The 21,874-nt window shown below is 41.5% G+C and overlaps 1 protein-coding gene and 1 long non-coding RNA gene across 2 annotated transcripts; one reads left to right on the forward strand and one right to left on the reverse strand.

Annotated features, from left to right (window-relative positions):
* Nucleotides 1-135: 135 nt before the first annotated feature.
* On the forward strand, nucleotides 136-1,100 carry CG2574 (uncharacterized protein). Its single transcript, NM_132568.3, has 2 exons — nucleotides 136-715; nucleotides 785-1,100. The coding sequence occupies exons 1-2, from the start codon at nucleotides 230-232 to the stop codon at nucleotides 1,016-1,018; spliced, it is 720 nt and encodes a 239-aa protein (NP_572796.1). The 5' UTR covers nucleotides 136-229; the 3' UTR covers nucleotides 1,019-1,100.
* A 1,192-nt stretch (nucleotides 1,101-2,292) lies between these two features.
* Nucleotides 2,293-3,456, reverse strand: lncRNA:CR32652 (long non-coding RNA:CR32652). The gene is made up of 5 exons (NR_133521.1): nucleotides 3,378-3,456; nucleotides 3,149-3,266; nucleotides 2,919-3,091; nucleotides 2,640-2,864; nucleotides 2,293-2,585 (listed from the first exon to the last, which is right to left on the reverse strand). It is a non-coding gene; the product is annotated as a long non-coding RNA:CR32652 (long non-coding RNA).
* Between the last annotated feature and the right edge of the window lie 18,418 nt (nucleotides 3,457-21,874).

The raw sequence follows: 21,874 nt of genomic DNA on the forward strand, positions 1-21,874 counted from the left end.
TTTACTAATATATTTTGTGGACCCATATTCCAACTCAACTGAAAACAACAAAAATTATATTACCATATTCCGATTAAATCTTACTTCCTGGCTTCTGTTCCCAATTAAGCAAGCCTTTGAATAAAGTTCACCGATCGTAAGACTAAAATCATTACGGCCCTGTGCGTTGGCTGAAAACATGAAACCCACACAAAATTGAAGTTAGAAATCGGGACTCGAAATCGCCAAAATGTCCAGCGATCAGGTGAATTCCCAAACGGAAATGGAAACGGAAGCGCGAGCGCGAGCGGAGGTGGAAGTGGAGGTCGAACCAGAAGTGCTCTCGAGAGCCAGTGTGGCCAGCTCCGTAGAAGAGACGGCACCCAGCACCAGTCACAGTGCATCGGGAAAATCCACCGAGGCACCACTTACTGGTTGTGTGGTGCGAATTAAGAGCGAACTGCAGGACATTCGGAAAAATCCGCCACCGAATTGCACCGCCGATTTGCATCACGGGGATCTTCTTCACTGGACGGCAGGTGTGAACGGGCCAGTTGGCTCCGTATACGAAGGCGGTCACTTCCGGCTGGATATACGATTTCCGGCCAGCTATCCATTCCGGGCGCCACGCATTCGGTTCACCACCCGAATATACCACTGCAACGTGGACAGTCGCGGCGCCATTTGCCTGGATGTCCTCGGCGAACGATGGTCCCCAGTGATGAATGTGGCCAAGGTGGGTTCGATTTTCACGTTTCCAGTCTCTTGGCAGAAGGTTATTACCATTTTTGTATTTTTCCCTTAGGTTCTACTTTCCATTTACGTGCTGATGAGTGAGTGCAATCCAGATGATCCGCTAGTCATGTGCATTGCCGATCAGTACAAAACCAATCGCAGGGAGCACGACAAAATTGCTAGACACTGGACCAAGCTGTTTGCGATGACCAAGGCGCAGGATAAGAACAGAGAAAAGGATGCGGATCAGGGTAATGAGCAAAATCAGGAAGAAAATCCAATGCCAGGTCAGCAAGGAAATTAACAGTGTAACCAGAGTAACCAATCAAATGTAACCTAATAACCTTAAATACCATTATAAAATAAACAAAAACAATCGCATTATGAAATGACAATATAAATACGAAGTATGTTAAGCGCACTTTCTTCGCTTTTATGGGGTTTTTGAAGGACGCCCACAAAAGTAAGCCCAGTTGAGAGCTTCTCCTGCCCTTTGACCCTGTTCAAAAATGCCTCCTCAAGGCAAGCAGTTTTCAAAATACTCCCAGCGTAATGTGCCAGCACCTCCTGCCCAACCAGCTCAGCTTGGTCGTCGAGGTCCTCATCCTGCCAACGCAACCCAGAAATGCTGACTGTGTCAGATAGGCCAACGCGGTCCTTTGGCCGCTCATGTCTATGAATATTCATGAGATGCCAAAAAATGAACGTTGGAAAAACATCCACGGCCCAATGGAAACGTGGGTGGCTTGCTTTTGGTTAGCTTTGAAAAATGAATTGGAACGCGAACGGTTTAAGGATGCCAACACCTCCACGCCCACACCGTTTCCCACCAAGATGGCGATGCAGGCCATCAACGATACACACAGGACACGGTCTCAAAGGACCATGGACAAAAAAAAGGATTGCCGCACATCGGGGTCACCTCATATTGAGTGCGAGAAAATATTTAAATATTCAAGTCGACAATCTTTAATGCTCATATGGCAACTAAATAGAAAGGGCGAAAGGCAGACATAATTAAATGTCCTGTCAGCAAAAAGAAACCCTATGGCTTAAGAAAATATTATACGCAAAATAATTATTTTATGACGAAAATTCGGAAAAACGGCTCTGAACAAAAAAAATCCAATATTTTTCATATTTTGACTAAAACCTTTTGACATTTCAACCTGTGAATGCCCGAAGATCATTCTCGTTTTGCAGACATTGGAATGCCAATAAAAGTCAGGACATAGACATTCCGCAGAAAGGATGCTTCAATCAGCAATGTAACCGTGTGCGCATAAAATTTATGAATTATTGAATCTATGAAAATATGAACATCACGTACGCTTTCTCTTACTCCCCCCGCCAACAAACTATGAGAATGAAAAAAAAAATGGAAAAAATAAACGTGTATGTATGAATTTCATTAAGACGACTTCGTTCGAAGTCTTCCTACGAGGCCAAATGGGAAGTACGATATAGTAAGTAAGAGCATTTGCGCATTGTTCGCCAAAGTTCATCTTAGCTTAGACCCCAGGAACATCTGAAGTGCAGGATTAACACAACCACCCAGATCAAAAACTTTTCCCAGTTACGTTCGTTGAACTCCGTTTATTAAGACAAAAACAAGCGAAATGTGAATGTTGAGCATTTGGGACCGGAAGTGTGCAGTATGATTATTGCAATTTCACATGATAGTACAGTTAAACAAGATCGATTTCAGCCAATCCAACTGATCCTAGGCAGGCGATGCGATCCAGTAAGGTATGGGATGAGGGAAAGGCAGCAAAATGTTAGCATTGAATATTAGAGCAACATTTATATCCAAACCGATGCAATCCTCTCGTCCAACGGGACCGGTGCCATCGAATTGAAAACCATTTCATCTGTGGAAGCAATATGATTAGCGCAGTTTAGTGTGATAATTTAGTTAAACCAACCTATCCTTGCTTGTTCAGACTGTTAATTAAGGCAGTGTAGGCGGAACGATCTTTAGTAGTTTGCATTTGAGATAAACCAACTGATCATAAGATGGCTTATTAACATAGTGTATGAAGAGTAGGCTTCTATGGCTTGCATTGATTGTAAGCGCAACATTTGTATCCAAAACGATGCAATCCTCTCGTCCAACGGGACTGGTACCATCGAATTGAACACCATTTCAACTGTGGAAGCAATATGATTAGTTCAGTTTAGTGTGATAATTTAGTTAAACAAACCTATCCTAGCTTGTTCAGACTTAATTAAGGCAGTGTAGGCGGAACGATCATCATTAGTTTGCATTTTGGATAAGCGCATTAAATAATTTGGGATGGGATGGGAATCCAGTAGATGTGATGGCACATGTGATTATTTTATAACTGCGGTAGCGGCAGCTAGTTGTTTGTATCTCCTAGATGGCAATTAGTTTAGTTTTATGGCTTGAAAGGGGGTGAGTTACGATACTTACCAACTGCACGGATTTCGTGTATGTATCCAGTATTTATTTGTCTTATATCTGTTTGTCCTGCACTATCTGTATGTGTTTGTGTTGATGTTTATAACACGGAAAGCTAACCAATAAATTTCTAAAAAAAAAAAAAAAGTAAATTTTTGGTTTTTTTCACTTTTTTCAATTTATAAAAATTTCACATTTTTTTTTGTTAGGAAACCGAATCGAGCCAAAACTTTCAACTCACCCGTCGCTTTACTATGAATTTTGTGTGCTTTTTGAAATTTGTATTTTTCCGAAACGAGTTGTGCTCCAGACGAGCTCTGGTGGCAAACTGAATATATTTCGAGTCGGGCAGGGGTACATGGATTTGACAGCTCCGTTTGTTCGATGAAATTAGTTCCAAGGACAATGTGATCAGGAATTTTAAGCGGTATACAGGCAGTTGGCCCTGCCAAAATCCGGAAATTCGTTGCTGCATCATTTTTTCTAAATTTATCCATATATGTATTGCACGAGGCATTCAACTTTATTTAATTAATTTTTTTTTTTCACTAAAGAAGGTATTTTATTTAATAATTGTCATCCCAATATTAACGCCAAGTTGCCGTTGGTCGTGGCTACAAGTGACAATATTGATACTGTCATTTAGCGGAAATGCCAGAACGCACAGCAATTTCATGAATTCCGGGTGATAAACGCATAACCCAAGTGACAGGCGAACTTCTCCGCATCCACCCCCAAAAGGAATATCCCTGGGATACCGAGTCTGGCCAACAATGTCATCAAAGTGCCGAGTGCCTTTCCAATATCACCGCCCATTGCCTGTCTGCCGCTTGTCTGTCCCTTATTCCCCGACAAGTCAAACGTTAATGAACTTAAAGAAATTAATTAAAGTGCCAGGACAGCAAACCATCCAATCACCCAACCAACCAACCAACCAACCAACACCCACACAGCATCCACATATGGTGCACATACAGCACAACATACGCACAGAGTAGTACATAAAGAGCTCTTGCAGCTTAACGCCTGTCCCGATTCCCGTTTATTGGAATCGACATCCGGGCTGGACATCAAAGTCCTTGGCCATTCGCATCGCTTCGGATAGGATCGGATCGGATGGCTTTCTTCCCGGGCGAATGCAATAAAAGCAAGTTGGTGGCACTGAGACAACTTGACCGTTAAAAATGAAGTCAGCCAGGCTGATGGGAGTTTCCACAGTCGCCAGCGAAGTCCACTAAAAACGACGAACAATTGCCCTTTGTTTCATCGCATTTATTTAAATAATGCATATTCATTATTGACTATATTTTTATTCGAGATATACAATTTTCCAGGGACTAACAATTTATTACCAGAATGCAAGAATAGCATTCGCATTTATAAAAGCATATTAGTCTTGTGATTATTTGCTAATACATTGCGATCTCTTTGGCTAAACCAATTGTTTTATAAAGTATGGTTACAAAAGCTTTTATTTTAAGCCATTTTATTGGCATAATTGAGTTTTATTCACACATATCCGTATGGCATTTGAAGACAATTGAGCCGTGGCTTTGTTCTTTTCCTGCTGCAAGAGGAGCAAACCGCACAAGTGATGACTTCGTCCATGCTTCCTGCACCTGTTCTCATTAACCCCCGTGGGCCCTCCAGTCCGCTCTGGACCCACTAAACCCTCAACCGTCAAATGTGTCAACCGCCGCAGGCGTCGCTGCATTCGCACCCGTGCTAATCCCACAGAGTCGCCCGATTCCAATTGGCAATTGGCGATTGGCGATTGCCGGCAAACAGGCAAATAGCTTGGACAATCCGTCATAGCTTCGATTGTGGATTCGGATGGGTTTTGGGCATATGGGATATGGGATATGGGATGTGGGATGTGCGATGTGGCAAATGGGACGTGGTGGTATGGCCCCGACTTGGGTCGATAATCGCATTGCATAATGGGTGTGCTGCAAGTGGGCGGTTAATTAGGACGAGCAATTCGGAGGAGTTGGGCACATGATGATGCCACATCCGCGAACTGTGTTCTCGTTGCAATCCAATTCTCATTTGCTGCAATTTCCATGGCGAGCTAATTGGTGATGGCTAATGATCCAAGGGCGATTTGAGTTTACATTCGAATTGGAATCCACAGAGCTTCTTAACCGAACGATCAAACTTCAAGTGCAAACGAACAAGTTCTCTTAAGGAATCAGTTGGCGAATATTAATGATACATAAAAAAAAGGTTTGAAAAAATGTAAATATATTTAATTAAGTTTAATACGATAGTTATTTAATATAAATATTTAAAAAAATATGTAACTTGAATGCTCTGTACCAATTTAATCGATATTTAAGAAAGTATGCGCATAAAATGAGTACCCAGAGTGAGTGCTCGTAAATTAATAAACTCCCCTTACCGGCAACTCAGCTATTCACCTTACAGTTAATATACCCCATTGTCGTGTGTCACACATGGCAATAAATATTGCCGCATGTTAAATGTTTCGCTCGCCCCCCCCCCCCCTCCTCCCGTTGGCTATGGGCTGGTCCTGTCCTGACTGCTTTAACTCGAGGATTCAAGGACTGAACGTTTGGGTGGACCGGGGGGGATTTCGAGGCACCCAATAGGCTACAGGGCGATGGCCACTCGCCGATATTGCACAAAATTAACAAATGAGCCCGACAAGCGTCCGGCTGATGAGTTTCGATGCCCACGCCCACATCGGAATTGCCTCGGAAAAGCCAAGCCCAAACGAGGACCGCCCCCGCAAAAAGGGCGGGAAAGCCCCATCTCGATTTCTGGGGCAGTTGCCAACGCCGGAGGACCGGAGTCGATTGAATTCCGTGTCAAACGGTTTCTGCACTCTCAGCTTTTATTGAATTCCATTACAGATTCATGTCCATCAGTGGAGTAACGTCATCATAAGGGCCACATGGCCGCATGATCGCCTGGCCAGGCTGTTTGCCTTTTTGGGGCAATATAATGAACACCCACCGATTGCTGTCATTAATGTTAATGGCAAATTGTTTTAGAGCACCGACTTCTGCCGGTGACAGTGTGACTGAGCCGGGACAAGGCCCGCATCCTGTTTGGCAATCAAGAGACACAGAGAGAGTAGTAGTTTGTCAAAAGTGCGACTACAAAAGCACTCGCTGCTTATCGCACCAGACAGACTTTTCCGACGGTCGGAAAAGTCCATGGGGGGAAATGGGTGATGGGGGGAAAAGCTATTATGATTATGCCGGCGGAACGTCCAAAGGTCTACGTTTCGGCCGGACCTTTATTTTGGCCAGCCATCCTACAGTTTTGGCCATTTAAAAATTACCGAGCATCGAAAGCCAATTAGTTTTGGGGAGCGCACACTGAAAAAAATTCGGAAATAAAATAGTTAGTTAATAGTTAATACAGATAGTTTTCATATTCATTTTCCAACGTAAATAATACACATAATTTGCAAATGATTTGGAAATGTTTCCAAATGTATACTTTGAAGTCTCAATTCGACATTTTTTTTTTTTTTTTTTTTTGATGAAACCATAGAAGTTTTGAGGTAAAAAATTCGAATGGCCTCTGTCAACTTGGTTACAATTTGTGTACGGGGTACGTATATCCAAGAGACCCTTTTGCACTCTGGAAGAGAACTGCCTGCTCAATTGAAATTTGCCAACTGGCAAGGGCTTCCACATCAAAATGACTACGTAGTGCATTCAAATCTGGACTGTGTAGATGAATTTCATGGCATTCGCACAATGAGAATTCAACCTCAACAAAGGAAAATTAATTTCGTCAACCGAGTGCAGCTGAAGAATTTTCCAGGGCTTCATCAGGTTGGATTGGGAATGGCATTGGGATTGGCATTGGGATGGGGATTGGGATTTGGAGTTTGGGGTGTGGGGTACGGGGTACTGGGTACGGAGTATAGGGAGTTGGCTAACCTAGCATCGAAACTAAGGCTTTACGGACTCAATTAATTTGAGAGATTTTCACAAGCAACTCAGACGAAGAAGAACTTGAAGCTTGTGGTGCAATTGGAGCGACATCGGATTGAGTTTTGGCATTGCTCTTCATTTGGCGGTCTTCGCTTGGATTTTTGGCTTGCTTGAAATTTAATTAAGCCGTGCCGCAGGGTGAAAATGAGAAGGGGAGGGCGATGGGAGTGGCAAAAGCCTTTCGAAAGTTGCCGTCTAAATATTATTTTACACGATGCTTTAACGGCAACTTTTGCATGCCTCATAATAATAATAATCGTCATAATGCCGCCAGGCAACAACTGTTTCATTAAAAGAAAAATAAACCAGCAAGAAAATCGCAGCAAAATCTGAATGGGGGAAAATGCAGTTTGGTGGGCAGGAGGGTGGGGAGGAAAATGCGGGGCAAAGGCGGTGGCAGATTGCATCGTATGTTGTTTTATGCGTATGATATTTTGCCAGGCCAAAGTTATGAGTTCTATAAGGAAGCTGGCAAAAGGCAAAGGCAGCCAGGCCCCAAGAAAAAATGGGGAATCTTTTCTCTGTTTTTTTTTTGCACTTCTTTTTTTTTTGGTGGGGTGATGGGGTAGGTGGGGCGCCGCACTTGCTCTTTTAGTTAAATGTTTGAAAAGAAAAATTAAAAACTTTTTACAGCGCACACAACATGCGCGGCTGCTGCTGCTCCTTCTTTTGCGCTGCCATAATATCCTGTAAGCGGGGCCAAAATGCAAGTGGAAAAAGTTAAGCGGCCGGCGAAGAGGAGGGGCGGCACGCGAAGGGGGCGTGGCAAGAAGATTATGTCGCACTAGCCGGGGCCTTTCAGAAAGCCCCAGCAACGTGGAAAAGCGTCTTAATCCCGAGTAAGAACAACCGCAGGCGGTGACACCCACATGCAACATGCAACTTGCAACTTGCAGCATGCCACATGTCAGATATAGCCCTGCTGCAACAGAGAAAAACTTGCTCATTCCACAAAAACAGGACTTACTATCCCATATGGTATGCCTTTGACAACAAATGGGGGCAGGAAAATTATTACAAATTAATTCATTTTATCCAGGAATTTAAGTGAGTTAAGTTCGTTAAAAATTTATAAAAAATTCGTAAGGGTTTTGTCTGTAGGCAGAGAAAATTTGGCATGTGGAATATAAAAAATAAATTAATTTCAACTAATTTTATGCAACTGTAAATTGATCCAAACAATCATAACGTAAAACCGTGTTTTCCTGTGCAAATGCCTCTTAAATATTTTCCAGACATTAAGTGTAATGGATATTCACTTACGCCAAGATGTTGTTTCCCCCTTTCGATACCCCCAAAAAACGTTCCCTGATCTTTCCGATGAGTTGGTTTTAAGAGCACTTAGTGGCTGCTTTAAGGACACCTTGTCTCCCCTCTTTTTGGCTTAAACAATTTCGGGTTTTTTCCAGCTCCCAGGGAAAGGCACCGAAAGAAAGCACAAAATTAGAAAAAAAAGGAACGCTTGTAGCAACTTTTTTTTCATATGTATGCGCTGTTTTTTCTACTTTTTCGATTTTTTTTTTAAATTTTTACTTTTTTTTGTTGACTTGGCTGGCTGGGTTGTCTTCTCTGTCTTCTTTTTTTTTTTTTTTTGTGCCCACTCCCCCTATTTCCTGTGCCACTTTCCACTTGCCGCTCTCGTAACTTTTGCTGGTGCGGCGACATCTGCCAATGTTTTGAACATTGCAACACACACGCTAGAGGACAAACTCCTTGGCAAAATAATGAAAAAGTAACTCAAAGTCGTATTTGTATTTTCTTCAGCTTTTCTATCTCTGTCGCCCGTTTCCGTCCGCTCTGTTCCCTTTCTGTTTTCTGTTTTTCGTATTGGGATATCTCAAAGTCGAACTCTTCCATCATGGAGGTTAAAGGCAAGTCAGCCTGTTTTGGAAATTGGTGCGAGTAATTGGTTTGTTAGAACAAAACTTATGGCACACACACAGCACAGAGCAGGAGCATCGCCCCCTCGAAGTTGTTTCTGTCACTGGACATGGGCAAAGTTTTCCCGGGGACTCACCTGGCACGAGATGAACAAACGGACGGACAGACATACGGACAGACGCACAGACGGACGGACAGACAACCTAATAATAATCTGCATGCCAAGCTGAGAAACTTAAAAACATGTCACAGACTTTTCGGTTTACAGATTTTCGCAGGCTGCACACACAACTTTGCTTTGGCACACTGAAAGAAAATATTGAAAAAATTGCTATTTAAATACTGTTTGATTTCAAGCTTATTTAAATACCCACAAAACAGAGCAAGCTTTTTATTTAAAAACTTAGGAAATAGTTCAATTTGATGCCAACATTAATAGGTATAAGTTCAATAAACATTATTTGTGTAATAGCTAAAAAAAATGGGATTGATAAGAATGTTTTCTTCCTTATTTTTAGCTGTGTAGAGGTAGAGGTCCCGATCTAAGTCCTGGTCTGAGTCCCGACTTGAATCCGGGTCGTGGGACAGCCCATGGCGAGGAGTCGAGATTCAGATACACGTCCAACATGTCACTGACACACACGAAGTAGCTGCAGTTTGGCGCCGCCGGGGGTCAAAGGGGAATGGCGGCGCGCACAAAGGTTAAAAAGCAATTTTTCGAAATGTCAGCATACAAAATTTCATTACAAATTTGTTGCCTTCATTTTTTTTTTTTTTTTGTTTTTTTGTGTTTTTGCACTGCCCACATCGCATGTTCTTTGCATTGGCTTGGGTTAACCGTAGGGCATGTTTATCTGGAGACTATTTTGAGAAAACCTTTGATGTAAAAGGATTAAGTTAATTACTTCATAAGCAACAGCTTAATATCTTTTTTAAAAAAATAGTTAAAGCTCCGTGTTGGATAACGCAAACTAAAAGAAAACCGGTGCTAAGGCTCGCTGCTCGACTGAACTCCCTCGAAAACTTGCGATACAAACTCTTCAAGAAATGTATTTTCCAAAAACAGAAAAAAAACTAACATAATTTATGATTATTAATAACAATAATAGGAAATATGCATATATGCAAAGTGCCCAAACGACCGCACACACAAGTGGGCTAACAGTCACGGACACGAAGGGAAAATCGACGTTTAAAAAGGATTTGCCTTGCTAAACATTTTGAGATGCCTTAAGCTATTCAAAAATTACATCACTCGAGTAAATACGAGCGAGACACTCGAAGGGAAAATTGTGCACGATATATATGTATGTGTATGCGTTGCGAGCTCTGTGTTCACGAGTTTCCCGAGTCCTGAAAGTCCTGAGATGCACGATTAATGGCAACGAGAAATGTAATGTAGCGAATATGCGAGAGTTGCCGTCCTGATTTCAAAATGGGGATCTGCCAAGAGTAGGGGGCGGGGTAGGGGAAAGGGCGAGGGGGAGTGGAAAAGGGCAAGCCAGGCGAACGGAAAACAGGGAAAGCAAAACAAAAGGCGGCGCTGGAAAAACAACGCCAAGCGGTTCAATGCTCGACCGCTGGCGTTCGCCTGATTTAACCATGCATTGGGTCAGAACTCAGGACTCGAAATTGAGGACTCCGGACTGCGGACTGAGGACTCGGCCGCAGACAGAGGACCTCGTCGTGGTCCTCGACATCATCGAGAAATGAAAACAACTCAAGCGAAAATACAATCATATTTTTATTGCCGGCTGGTTGGCTGCATTTCGAGGCGAGCCCAAGGAAGCGGACACATTGCCGAATGGCGAAAAAGGGTCTGGGTGGGCATATCAAGGACCTCCGGCAAGAAGCGGGCGGGTCATTCGTTCCACACGGGGAAAAAAATGGCAATCTCTGGTCATTAAATATTTCTTATCAGCAGGAACCACAGAAAACACTAGAGTTTTCACATTACTTTCAAAATGTGGAACATTAAATTGTCTTAAACTGTCTTAAAAAGCAACAGAAAACAATGCAATAATCTTAAAATAAATTTAAATATTATGAAAAATATTTTACTTTGTCATTCTGTTATTTAATTCAAAAATTGATTCGTTGCTACATTAAAGGATGTTTTTTTTTTTCTCAGTGAAGCAATTGTCGTTTGCTCGCTCGTTTAGTCGATTATTCTTGGAGGCGTCTTTCTTAATAGCAACTCAGAGAAATACAAAAACCAAAAAAATAAAACAACAAGTGGTGAAACAATAACAATGGGAAGAGCAATAACAGTCAGGACTCAAGGAGTGGACGGGTGGCTGGCTGGGTCACCAAGTGAAATGAATTAAAACTGAATCAAAACATCTGGACACACGACCGAAAGACAACAGACGAAAAACTGAAGGACTGCGGCAAAAAAAAAAAACGAAGAGTTTTCATCATTTATTCAAACTGAAGAAGATGAATGAATGGCTTGGATGACTGAGTGATTAAATTGTTAAACGAATCAGCGGACGAGTGGATAATTGAGAGGTTAAGAATCAGTGAGAAAATAAGGACTTCTACTTAATTAAGTGAAATATGCAGAGTGAGAAATAATTCAATGAAATATTATTCCACATAAAGCAATTATGTATAATTAAGAACTACACTAACTACACTTTCTTTTATTCAGTTTGAGTTCAACTGCGGAAATGTCAGTGAAAACTTGAAACATAAAGCATAAATAAAACAATGTCGACTGAATGTGATATATGCATGTATTTGGCTTACAAATCAAGTATTCAATTATCTCAGAATATTTGAGACACCGCTTCATTAAGTGAAGCAATTCCCACTGAGGACCTGGCAACTCCCTTTATCAACTCCCCTGATTCGATGAGTTAACTTTGAGTTATTTGCGAATTGATTTCCGCCCATTGCAAACCCACTGCAGCCCACTACAGAAATGGCCCCAAGTCCCCAAAAGAAGCCACTTACCTGTCTCTGGGAATGGAACTATCAATGCGGCTGGCCGCACTTCAGCTACATCAGCTCCAATCCTTGTCCTGTCTCCGGGAAAACCTGAGGAAAAGCCGAGGAAAACGGCATCGGGCAGCGACGAGGGGGCGGGTGGTGGAAATATGCAAGCCAAGCAATTTGCATTTGCACACCGCAAACGGTGAAGCAAAACTTAAGAACACAGCAGACAAGGACAACAAGTGCTGCAAGGAATATGCTAAATTACGAAAAGACAAAAAACCAAACACGGCGTACGAAAAAAAAAAAAAGAATGGCAGAAAGAATAAACTTTGTTAGACTCCCCCGACTGCTCTCTAAAAAAGTATTCTCGAGAAGTTGCCCAAAGTCGAGTTGAAATCTGGAACCTGCTTCCCAGGCTAACGACAAATATAAGAGGCGGATGCTTGCCAGCACGACTAACAGATACCTATTAATCGATTTTTCTCTATATATAAACGCAGATCTGAAATGAATCAATGAGCAGTTGATAACAAATGCTGCGGTAAGCTAGTCATATTATTTAATAACATATATAGCAATCATTATTATTTAATATTCAATTCAATTCAAATCTTAATATTTGAGCATGCTTTTTCAAAAGTCCCTTACACCATATTGTCACTTTTAGAGGGTACTAAAATCCCTTTTGCAAAAGGAGTTATAAAAGGGATGGGAAGATTGCCTTTCTTTCGGACAGTCCTTCTGCAACACTTAAAAATACTAGTAATATTAATTGTTTATCGACGCCATTACATCAACATAATATAAAAGTATAAATATGCAGCTATTGAAATATTAATACAGTTGATAGAATATCAAGCTGAACAGCTACTTTTCTCTCCACTTGCCTTGCACGTGAAAATGTATTCAATCCAATTTTCAAGTTGAATATTCGTTTGAGGACAGGTAATTTCTCTCAGTGCACATGTCGTGTCAAGGTAGAAGGCAAATAATCAGAGACCTCAGCTCCGAGCATCCTTGTTGTGTGCTGTTATTGAAAATAGTTTTACAATTTATAGAGTACCCCCTGCCACAGCGCCGCCCACCCCCCCCCCCGGCCCCTCCTTCTCCATTATCCCGCCCCCCTAAGCCAGTGTCTCACCTGGCCTTTGTCTGGTCGGTGGGCGTGGCACTGCGGCTGGGCGCCCACAGCTCTTTGCATGACAAAGGCTCCTTGCGGTTGCCAGGTCCTTCAGAATGTCAGATTCAACTGTCGGCTCAAAAGTGGGTGGACGAACGAAATGGGGCTTCCAAAGGACCTGACTCCTGGGTCCTGCGTCCTGAATCCTGAGTCCACTATACTTGTCTCCGGCGACGGCATCGCACTCCATCTAAGCTGATTTGTCGGCTTACGGCCAAGTCACACAAGATGGCCATAACCAAAGTTTGGTTATGTATAAGGAATCCCATCAAGTGATGTTATGTGCCAAGGGATACCAAATGATCAGCTGGTTTATAATGCACAAAATCATGATTGAATGATTTAAAAAGCTCAAAAGAAAACGATACGAATAATTGAAAATAGTTAGTTCAGTAGGTATCCATTTTAAATGATTACTTTATATAATTTGTGATTTTATTCATTATAATGTTTAATATTATAGCTTAATATATTTTTCTATACCTTTTGAAAACTTTCGCATTATGTGCAATGTCATTAATATCAATTTTCAGCTGTTTTAACTATTTTGAAGCTGCTATTTAGTAACACACATACATACCCATCTGCAGACAATCATTAATCTAAATTGAGGCGAAGAGAAACCCTGTCGATCCCAGAATCCAACCAGAAATTAACATAATTTATCGCTTATTGAATCAATCGAAGTTTCAGCTTGTCAACCACCTTTGCCTTCATTTCCTCATTTTCACAAGTTTCCCCCGAAGAATGAGGGTGAAAAAATTGAGAGATTGGCCGTTTAAAAAAGCGAGCCACGTAGAAAGATTACATGAATTCGTAATAAAAAACTACTGTCAGCTTGCATCAGGGAACTTTCCATCATTTCCCCACCCCCCCCCCCCACGGCAAGTGCAAAACCGGAAGGAAAAACTTGGGGACTGAGGGAGTGCAGATTTGATTTGGGTGTTGGCGTCTAGTAAATCCGCTGGAGATATATCCGAAACATACGAACATACACATACACCGAGTGGTTTCTCCATTGGAATGTTTTGCTATTTTGCGATTGAGCTGTCCAAATGCGCCTTTTAATGTAATCTCTTACGGATTTGTTTTGACAGGAGTGCCGCACATCCACATCCCATGGAATCGTTCACATCCCACGGCAAAAACACCCCGTCTCCACCTTCAATTTTTCTGCGAATTTCTTTTCATCCAATGCATATGAAATGGGTGCGGATAAGTCTGGTTATGTTTTCTTGGGACCGAGTGGTTTATGCTTAGGTATACTTTCATCATAAATATTAGATTACTCGAGCGTATGTAATTTATTATATTAGATTTGAAACGGCCAATTCAATTGGGAAATGCCGAAAACAAAAAAAAAAACTGATAAATTTTGAACCGTTGTTATAATAGACGCACAACTCCATCGACCGGAAATGAAAAATAAAAAAATATATATGCTTAAGCTTAAGCTATTAGTATCATTTTAATAGTACATACACAAAGAAATCGAATAAATATTAACAATTTATAACATCCATGCAATTTAAGCCACTTTAAAGTATTATTCAAATTAATCTAAAAATTAGTTTTGTCTATTATTTTTGGCCCGAGGTAAATCCAATAAGATTGAACTGTCTGGCAAAATTGCAAAGTTCGTTTTTATAGTGGCACATTAAATAATCAAGTTTATTGTGAACCCCGGGCAGCTAATTTCTGAATCATAATACCATATCCTATCGCCGCTTGTTGGAATTAACTATGATATGTAAATGCTGGGTATGCTGGGTATACTGGTGATGCCATCCAGTGGAGGCGCTGATGCAGATGCGTGTGATGTGTGTGTGTTTTCTGAGCTGCAGATTGCGGGGAACTGTTGGGCTGGCAATCCGATTTACATATTACTAAAGGGGAAGTCTGCTTTGAATAAACTTCCCCCACTTATTCGCCCAGTTCCCCCTGCCCGCTTTTTCCCAGTGTACGCGTGTGTGTGCGTGTGTGTGAGCAGTTTTTAAATTTGCAAACATGAGCATGTAAATTTGCAATGAATAAATTAACTGGAGTCAAACTGCTCCTTCCACTAGTTTTTTGAGAAGCGTTCTTGTGACGCTTCTCAACACTTTCGCTATTTATTAAAATATAAATTGACTTTGCAACTCACGCCTCCATCGAACACACACATATGCATTTTTGGGGGCGGAAATTACGAAAAGCCTATAAACATTAAATATTTGTATAAATTAAAAAAAACGATTAATCTCTAATAACCAAGTGAGAATATTTAGGACCAGAACTTGGTTTCTTAATCTTATCAATAAAATATGCGGAGCACAGCCAGCAGCTTTATTCTCTGTTTTAATCACTTCGTATTATGCAAGTGTCCTTGAGGAGTGGGAGTGGATGGCTTAGCTGGCTGGGTGGGGTGTTGACAAAGTGTTTGCCAAAGGCCCGGCAAAAGGAAAACAATCACGTGGCCAAGAGACAGACAGGCCTGTTCGGGCAGCCTGACAACGAACGGCAACTCTTTTTATACCCCTTACTTACGTAGAGTCAAAGGGCATATTAGACTGCTGAGAAGTGTGTAATAGGTAGAAGGAAGCGTTACCTACCCGATAAAGTATAATTTATTTATTTCTATCGCTATGCCAAAACACGTTCAAATTTCTCGTTTGCACTGCTACATGCTAAGTAATAGGTATCTGTTAGTCGAGCAGCTGGACTATAACTTTCGCCCTTGTTATTTCTTATTTTTGCAACATCAACAATAACAAGATCCTGCAGATGAAACTACACGGAAAGCAAAAAAAAAAAAGTTGCAATATACAACATGCATATAAATAAGGGAAATTAATAAAAATAAATTTTTTTAAACGTAAAAGTATATAGAACTTCAAGCATATGTATGCATATTGAAACGTATGCATTTCCTTATTTTCATGATCACTTTTTTCGCTCTGTGCACTCAAAAAAAAAAAAAATACTGCAGGATGCGGACAGACGGAGAAGATGTGGCAGACGTAGGGGCCAGACTCAGACTCAGAGCTTCGGATTTGGATTCGAGATTGGGATTGGGATGGGAAAACGTCAACGGCAGTCGCGGCGACAACGATACGACAACTTCAGGATGAATTCTGGAAGGGAAAACTTCGTCTGCCACCCAGGCCACCCACTTCCCCCTCCCCCTAAACTCCGCCCGGCACAACAACAACAGCGAGCAGCAGAAGCAGCAGCAGCAACAAAAAAAAAAAAAGAAAAAAAGAACACAACGAGCCGAGAAAACTCAATTAAACTTTTGTAATTACAGCTAAAACGGAAGAAGATATTTATCCAGTATAATTGCATTGAAGGCAAATGAAAGAAAAGGAAAGCCAGAAAAACAACAAGAGCGAGACACACACACACACACACTGGCTAGGAAAAAAAAGAAAAACCAAAAACCAGGACGAAAGAAAGCTGGGAAAATAAATAAATAAAGGATGCCAGGAGACAAGAAATGGGCGACAGGATAAGCAGATGCCACTTGGATCAGCACGCAGTTCGAAAGTCCAAAGGCGGATACTAGAACAGATTCCATGTAGTTGAGTGTCCACAATCAATTGTTTTGACCCGGAAAGATCAACAAGTTTCACAGGGAAAAACCTTCCATCGATTTGTTTTCGATTAATATAGTTTTACATTCCATACAAACAACTAAACTTACACTGATCATAGATATTATATAAGCCATTTCAGAACGCAAAATACTCGACAAATGACACGTTTAAGCTGATGATATCTGATTTGTTTTTCACTCGAATCCATTTATCATTTTCGATAGGAAAATGTTTTCAATTGTCCGTGTCGTCGTCAATTGTCCGTCCGGTTTGTCTGTTGATGAAGACATTAATTTGATGCAAATCGCGTCAACTGAACACAATCGAAGTGCTAATTGCGCTTCTTTCAATTGGACAATCCGACACCGATGTGCCGCCCACTTTTGCCGCCCTCGTTCTCCAACAATTTTCCCAGCAATTTCCCAATCCTATTTTCCCACCTTCTTGGCCTCGCTCCACAATGAACGCTAACAAACAGCAGCCAATCGCCGCCCCCACATCCTGACATCCAAGCTGGCGATGATGATTGTGATGATGTTGCCTGCGGAGATGGGGTTGCGAATGCGGATGCGAATGAGAATGCGGATGGGAATGATGATGATGATGAGGTGGCCGGGTCAGGTGAACTGCAGCTCCAGCTCCAGCTCCAGCTCCAAGGACTCTGGACTCCGGGCACTCATTCCCCTGCTGTCCAATCACTTCACTTCATTATGTATGCGCGACACAGACAATGGGCCACTGATGGACGTGCTGCAATTGCACTGCCACTAGTGGCTAGTAGCTCCAACTAGTGGCTAGTTGCTACTGCTCCAGCTACTGCCACAGCCAACTCCTGGCCACCGCAAACATAGACGTTCCATTTTCAGCCACTTTGGCACTGCTCAAAATAAATAATCACCACAGGGCATCAACTTACAAATTAATTTAGTGTAGAATGGTAATAATAATGCATATGGAAAATATAGTATCACATATAGGCACATTAGCCTTATAAGTTATTGCTGTACTTACTTACAAAAAGCAATTAAAATTGATAAAATAGAAAAATATAAAAACTATCATATAACCTATAATCATAGTTACATTTAGAACTCGTTAGATAAAATCCGATTTCTCATCATTAGCTCCCTATAGTACAGCATGACAGACTTTAACATAAAAATATAAATACTATATTTAATCATTATGAACACTTTTTTTTGTCAGTGCATAAAACTGAATGCATCGCATTCCTGTGAACATGAGCGGTTGTTGCTACTATGACTTCGACTGAATAAAATGTTTTGTAAATCTGAAACGCTTGTCTATAAACGGGGCATGTGTTTGTGTGTGTACGGTTGTGCACATCTCAAACCCCTGAAACCCCCCCTCTGAAAAGTACCCTCTTGACCATTTCCGGTGGGGGGCAACACCTTTGCACCACCTGCATGCCGAGCGGAGTCAAATTGCCGAGCATGCGGTGCTAGTTTATCTATTTGCCTGCCTGACCAGCTTGTTAAGTTTTCTCTTCAGCCGACTGACCCCTTCTTCTCACTACACCTTTTCCGCACTTTCCACCTTCTCTCGGAAAAGCCACAAGTGACGGGAAGCAATGCCAAGGGTCTAGTTCCTGAAAAAGGACGAAGCCGTAAAGGCGAAAGGCTCGTCACACTTTGAAACAATTTTGAAATTAAGACCAATTCACTACGAAAATAAGGCAAGTGCTAAAAGATTTTAGCTTGCAATCTATGATTTCGATTGATTGTCTTTTATATCCGATATAAGAACATGGTAGCTATATTGTCGATTGACCATATTTTCGCTCAGTGTCCATGCCCCAGCTCGTTCCCATCTCCGGTTGAAAATGCAGTTGTTCATCATCAAAAAGACGATGCTCGAAACTTTATGTTCGTTCAACCAACTCACACCAACTGGCCAACTCTCAGGTTTCAGGGTTTTCCGGATGGCAGTAGCTGCAAATGGCAAACGGCATCATCAAAGTGCCATTGGCAAAGTTATCTGGCCGCTTGTAATTTAATGTGGGCGTTACTATAAAAACTCGACCATTTTGTGCCACACTGCTGCGTACTGTTCCACCATCAGCAATGACTATACAGTATGGTAGCCCCTACCCATTCGCAATTCAACTCCATATCGCCTCTTTTTCGACTCCGCACAGATTGGATTTGCAAACGCAATTTTCGCTTACACAACATTATTTTAATGTAATTTTTCTATTTATTGCTGGGCACTCCTTTGGGCTGGACCCAAATTGCATTCAAGAAAATGTTGGCCAAACATTGTAGCTTAGAAAATTGTTACAGCCTGCGGAGAGATAGTATTACTTATACATTTGCCACAAGGTGGACCTTACACTGCAATTTAAAGTAAATATAATACTAATATTTGCATCAATATTAATAAAATTATCTAAATGCCCTACCAAATGATACTAAATTAATCTGATTTTTAACTTTCCTTTAGTTTAAAGTATTTGACTTTAGTTATCGTCTAGTTGCAAAAGCGTTAAGAACCAGAGCCACCCTGCATAAAAGGGCATCATTTATATGCAACATTTTTTACACTCTCGACGATATTATAGATTTAAGTGCACACATTAAGCGGGTTATACGCAGTGCCCACATTGAAGCCATTATTATGAATACGCGCGGCTCTATTCAATTTTATAAGCTCTTTGCATATAAAACAAAACAATACAGGACCTTCGGCTAAGTGCAATGTGGCTATATAGCCATATAGCCACGTCAAATTCCATCCATTTGACCTTTTAATAGGAGAAGGGGATTGCCACGGAAATGTTTTCATAAAAGCCGACAACCAAGGCAACAATTTATGAGGCCTTCTTCATGTCAGTTGGCGGCTGCTCATTAAATCCCAGTTGCGTATTTTCGCATCCCATCCGAATTCATTTCATCCAAGTATGGCCATCAAAGTCGATTACCTAGAAAATGGCCAGCATGCCAATCGATTAAGTTGCATTAGTCTAGCAGGCGCAAAAGTCCACAATGTCCAAATATACTCAACGATTTCGAGGATTCCAGGCTACCAGGATTCTAGGGTCCATCGTTCAAAGTTCAGAGCTCGTTTTCGGTGCCCTGGTGGCACTCGGTTGATTGTCAAATTACATTATCATCCTCGTAAAGGAGCAGTGTCTGTGTTTTGACAGCTGTTTTTGGCTATTGACATTCGCTTCTTGACAAAACACCCGCACATGTGCCCCACTCGAGATCCGGGCCCTGCAACTCGACTCCTGGAACCATTGACCACTGAAATTTCTAACACCATAACCCTAAGACATCTTTTCCAAGTACACGCGCCACAGGCACCGCAGTTAGATGGAACAAATTTAATGATTTTGTGTAAAATTTAGTAGCTTGAAGGCATAGAAAGTCGTGCGCATTGTCATTTAGTCAGTGAATTTAATTTAGTTAATTATGGTCAAGATTGCTTCGTCAAAATCAAGCTTAAGTCCCCAAGCTTTTCGCAGTGTTTTCAGCTCCCTCTGTGGAGCGACGATATTTAGTAGCAGGCAAATGGCCGCCATTTTTATGGCCAAGCATCAAAGTTAATTTGGCCCAGAGTCCAGGGCTTCGGGCTTTACGGTCTGGAACTCTTTGAAGAACTCACGGTCTTGCTACGTTGAAAGTTCGGCAGCCCTGCAGGTGAAAAAGTTGCCCTTTGCTCACCAAAAATCAGGCAGGTAAAAGTTTACCATTTTACCTGGCCAACAAAATCAACTGCAAACGAGTATGTGAACTCTGACCCCGGCCCGCTTTCTATTCACCCTCCTTTGCTTCGGTGAAAGTTCAATAATAAAAATCACTTTTATTGCTCAATATATTCTAATTACGATAATTTCCACGTAAACGCAACAAAACTTGACTAATTTCAGTGGCGGCAAAGGAGCAAGGACCCCGCCTTTTGGGCCGTTGTTAATTCATGAAGTGTCCCTGATAAAGTGTAATTATTCCATGAATATCGAAAAAGTGTTCACCTTGCGCTCGTCGTGAGTAGTTCCACAAAAACCAAAACCAAAAAAAAAAAACCGAAATAAAAAGGGCAGACCAAAGGAGTCTGGATGGACTGGCTGGTGTGTGATTTTATGGTAATTTGCGTGTAATGAAAACTAATAGCAATTGATTGTACGACGTGTACGACTGACACGGACCCTTGTCAGCCCCTTCATATATCCGGAAAATCACCCAGTGACCCCACTGTCTTCGAATGGAAATTGTCGCTGACTAAGTAAACAAACGGGACTGACACCTGATAATGGTTATATATTGTACGCACTCCATTTCCCCAACCAAAATCATTGTCATGTGTGTGGGTGGGGGTGTGTGTGTGTGTGTGTGCACATCCGTTCCAGCTGTGGTCATCAAAATGTTTTGGCCTAATCCAGCCGGAATCCAGGGGCTCAGAAAGCTGACTCATTTGGCCGAAGCCTTTGTGCGAAAACCCATATAAACCGTAGTTATTATAGTTTACGTAAATTATTATTATATTCACGTTGGGCTTGCGCTTTGCTAGGCAATACTTTAAGACATTTGCATGAACTTCTAAGTTAAGCACATACAATATAAGTGTATCAATAACATTTTAAAATGCACACAATATTAAATACTTGCTAACTTGGCTGTGCGGACTTTCATTTTCCACTGGCAAGGTGGAAAAAAAAAAAGAAAAAGAAATAATACACAGGAAAAGCAAGCCATAATGACCAACAGATGCCAGGTGCAGAATTTCAGAGATTTTTTCCACTACTTTCCACCTGGCAAAAATCCTTGCAGCATGCAATCTCCGCCATCTTGATGCATTCTTATAATTCGCATGGCATGCAACCGACATTTGTTGGATGCCACACGAATCCTTTCGTCCAGGATACATATTCTCTTTCTATCCTACTTATAAACCCCTAGCACGCGACTATCCATTATCCATTATATCAGGCGAACTTAAAGATGGCAAAGAGCACTTCAACGTTGTGAGACCACAGTTTTGCGGCACGGAAAGTTGCAAACATTTTTGCTTGATTAACTTTTGAAATGAATATCAATACACAATATCGCAAAATGTGTATAGAAAACAACAATGGGCAGAAGGACGAGATGCAGATACAGATACGGATACATAAGTGTGGCAATATGGTCAAGCATTTTCATTATTGTCTGGCCAACTCTGATTTATG

Source organism: Drosophila melanogaster, chromosome X, assembly GCF_000001215.4.
Source record: "Drosophila melanogaster chromosome X".
NCBI lineage: Eukaryota > Metazoa > Arthropoda > Insecta > Diptera > Drosophilidae > Drosophila > Drosophila melanogaster.

Coding starts and splice junctions, on each gene's coding strand:
- CG2574 (NM_132568.3), top strand. CDS start 230: ATGTCCAGCGATCAGGTGAATTCCCAAACGGAAATGGAAACGGAAGCG. Junction 716..784: donor CAGTGATGAATGTGGCCAAG/GTGGGTTCGATT, acceptor TTTTTCCCTTAG/GTTCTACTTTCCATTTACGT.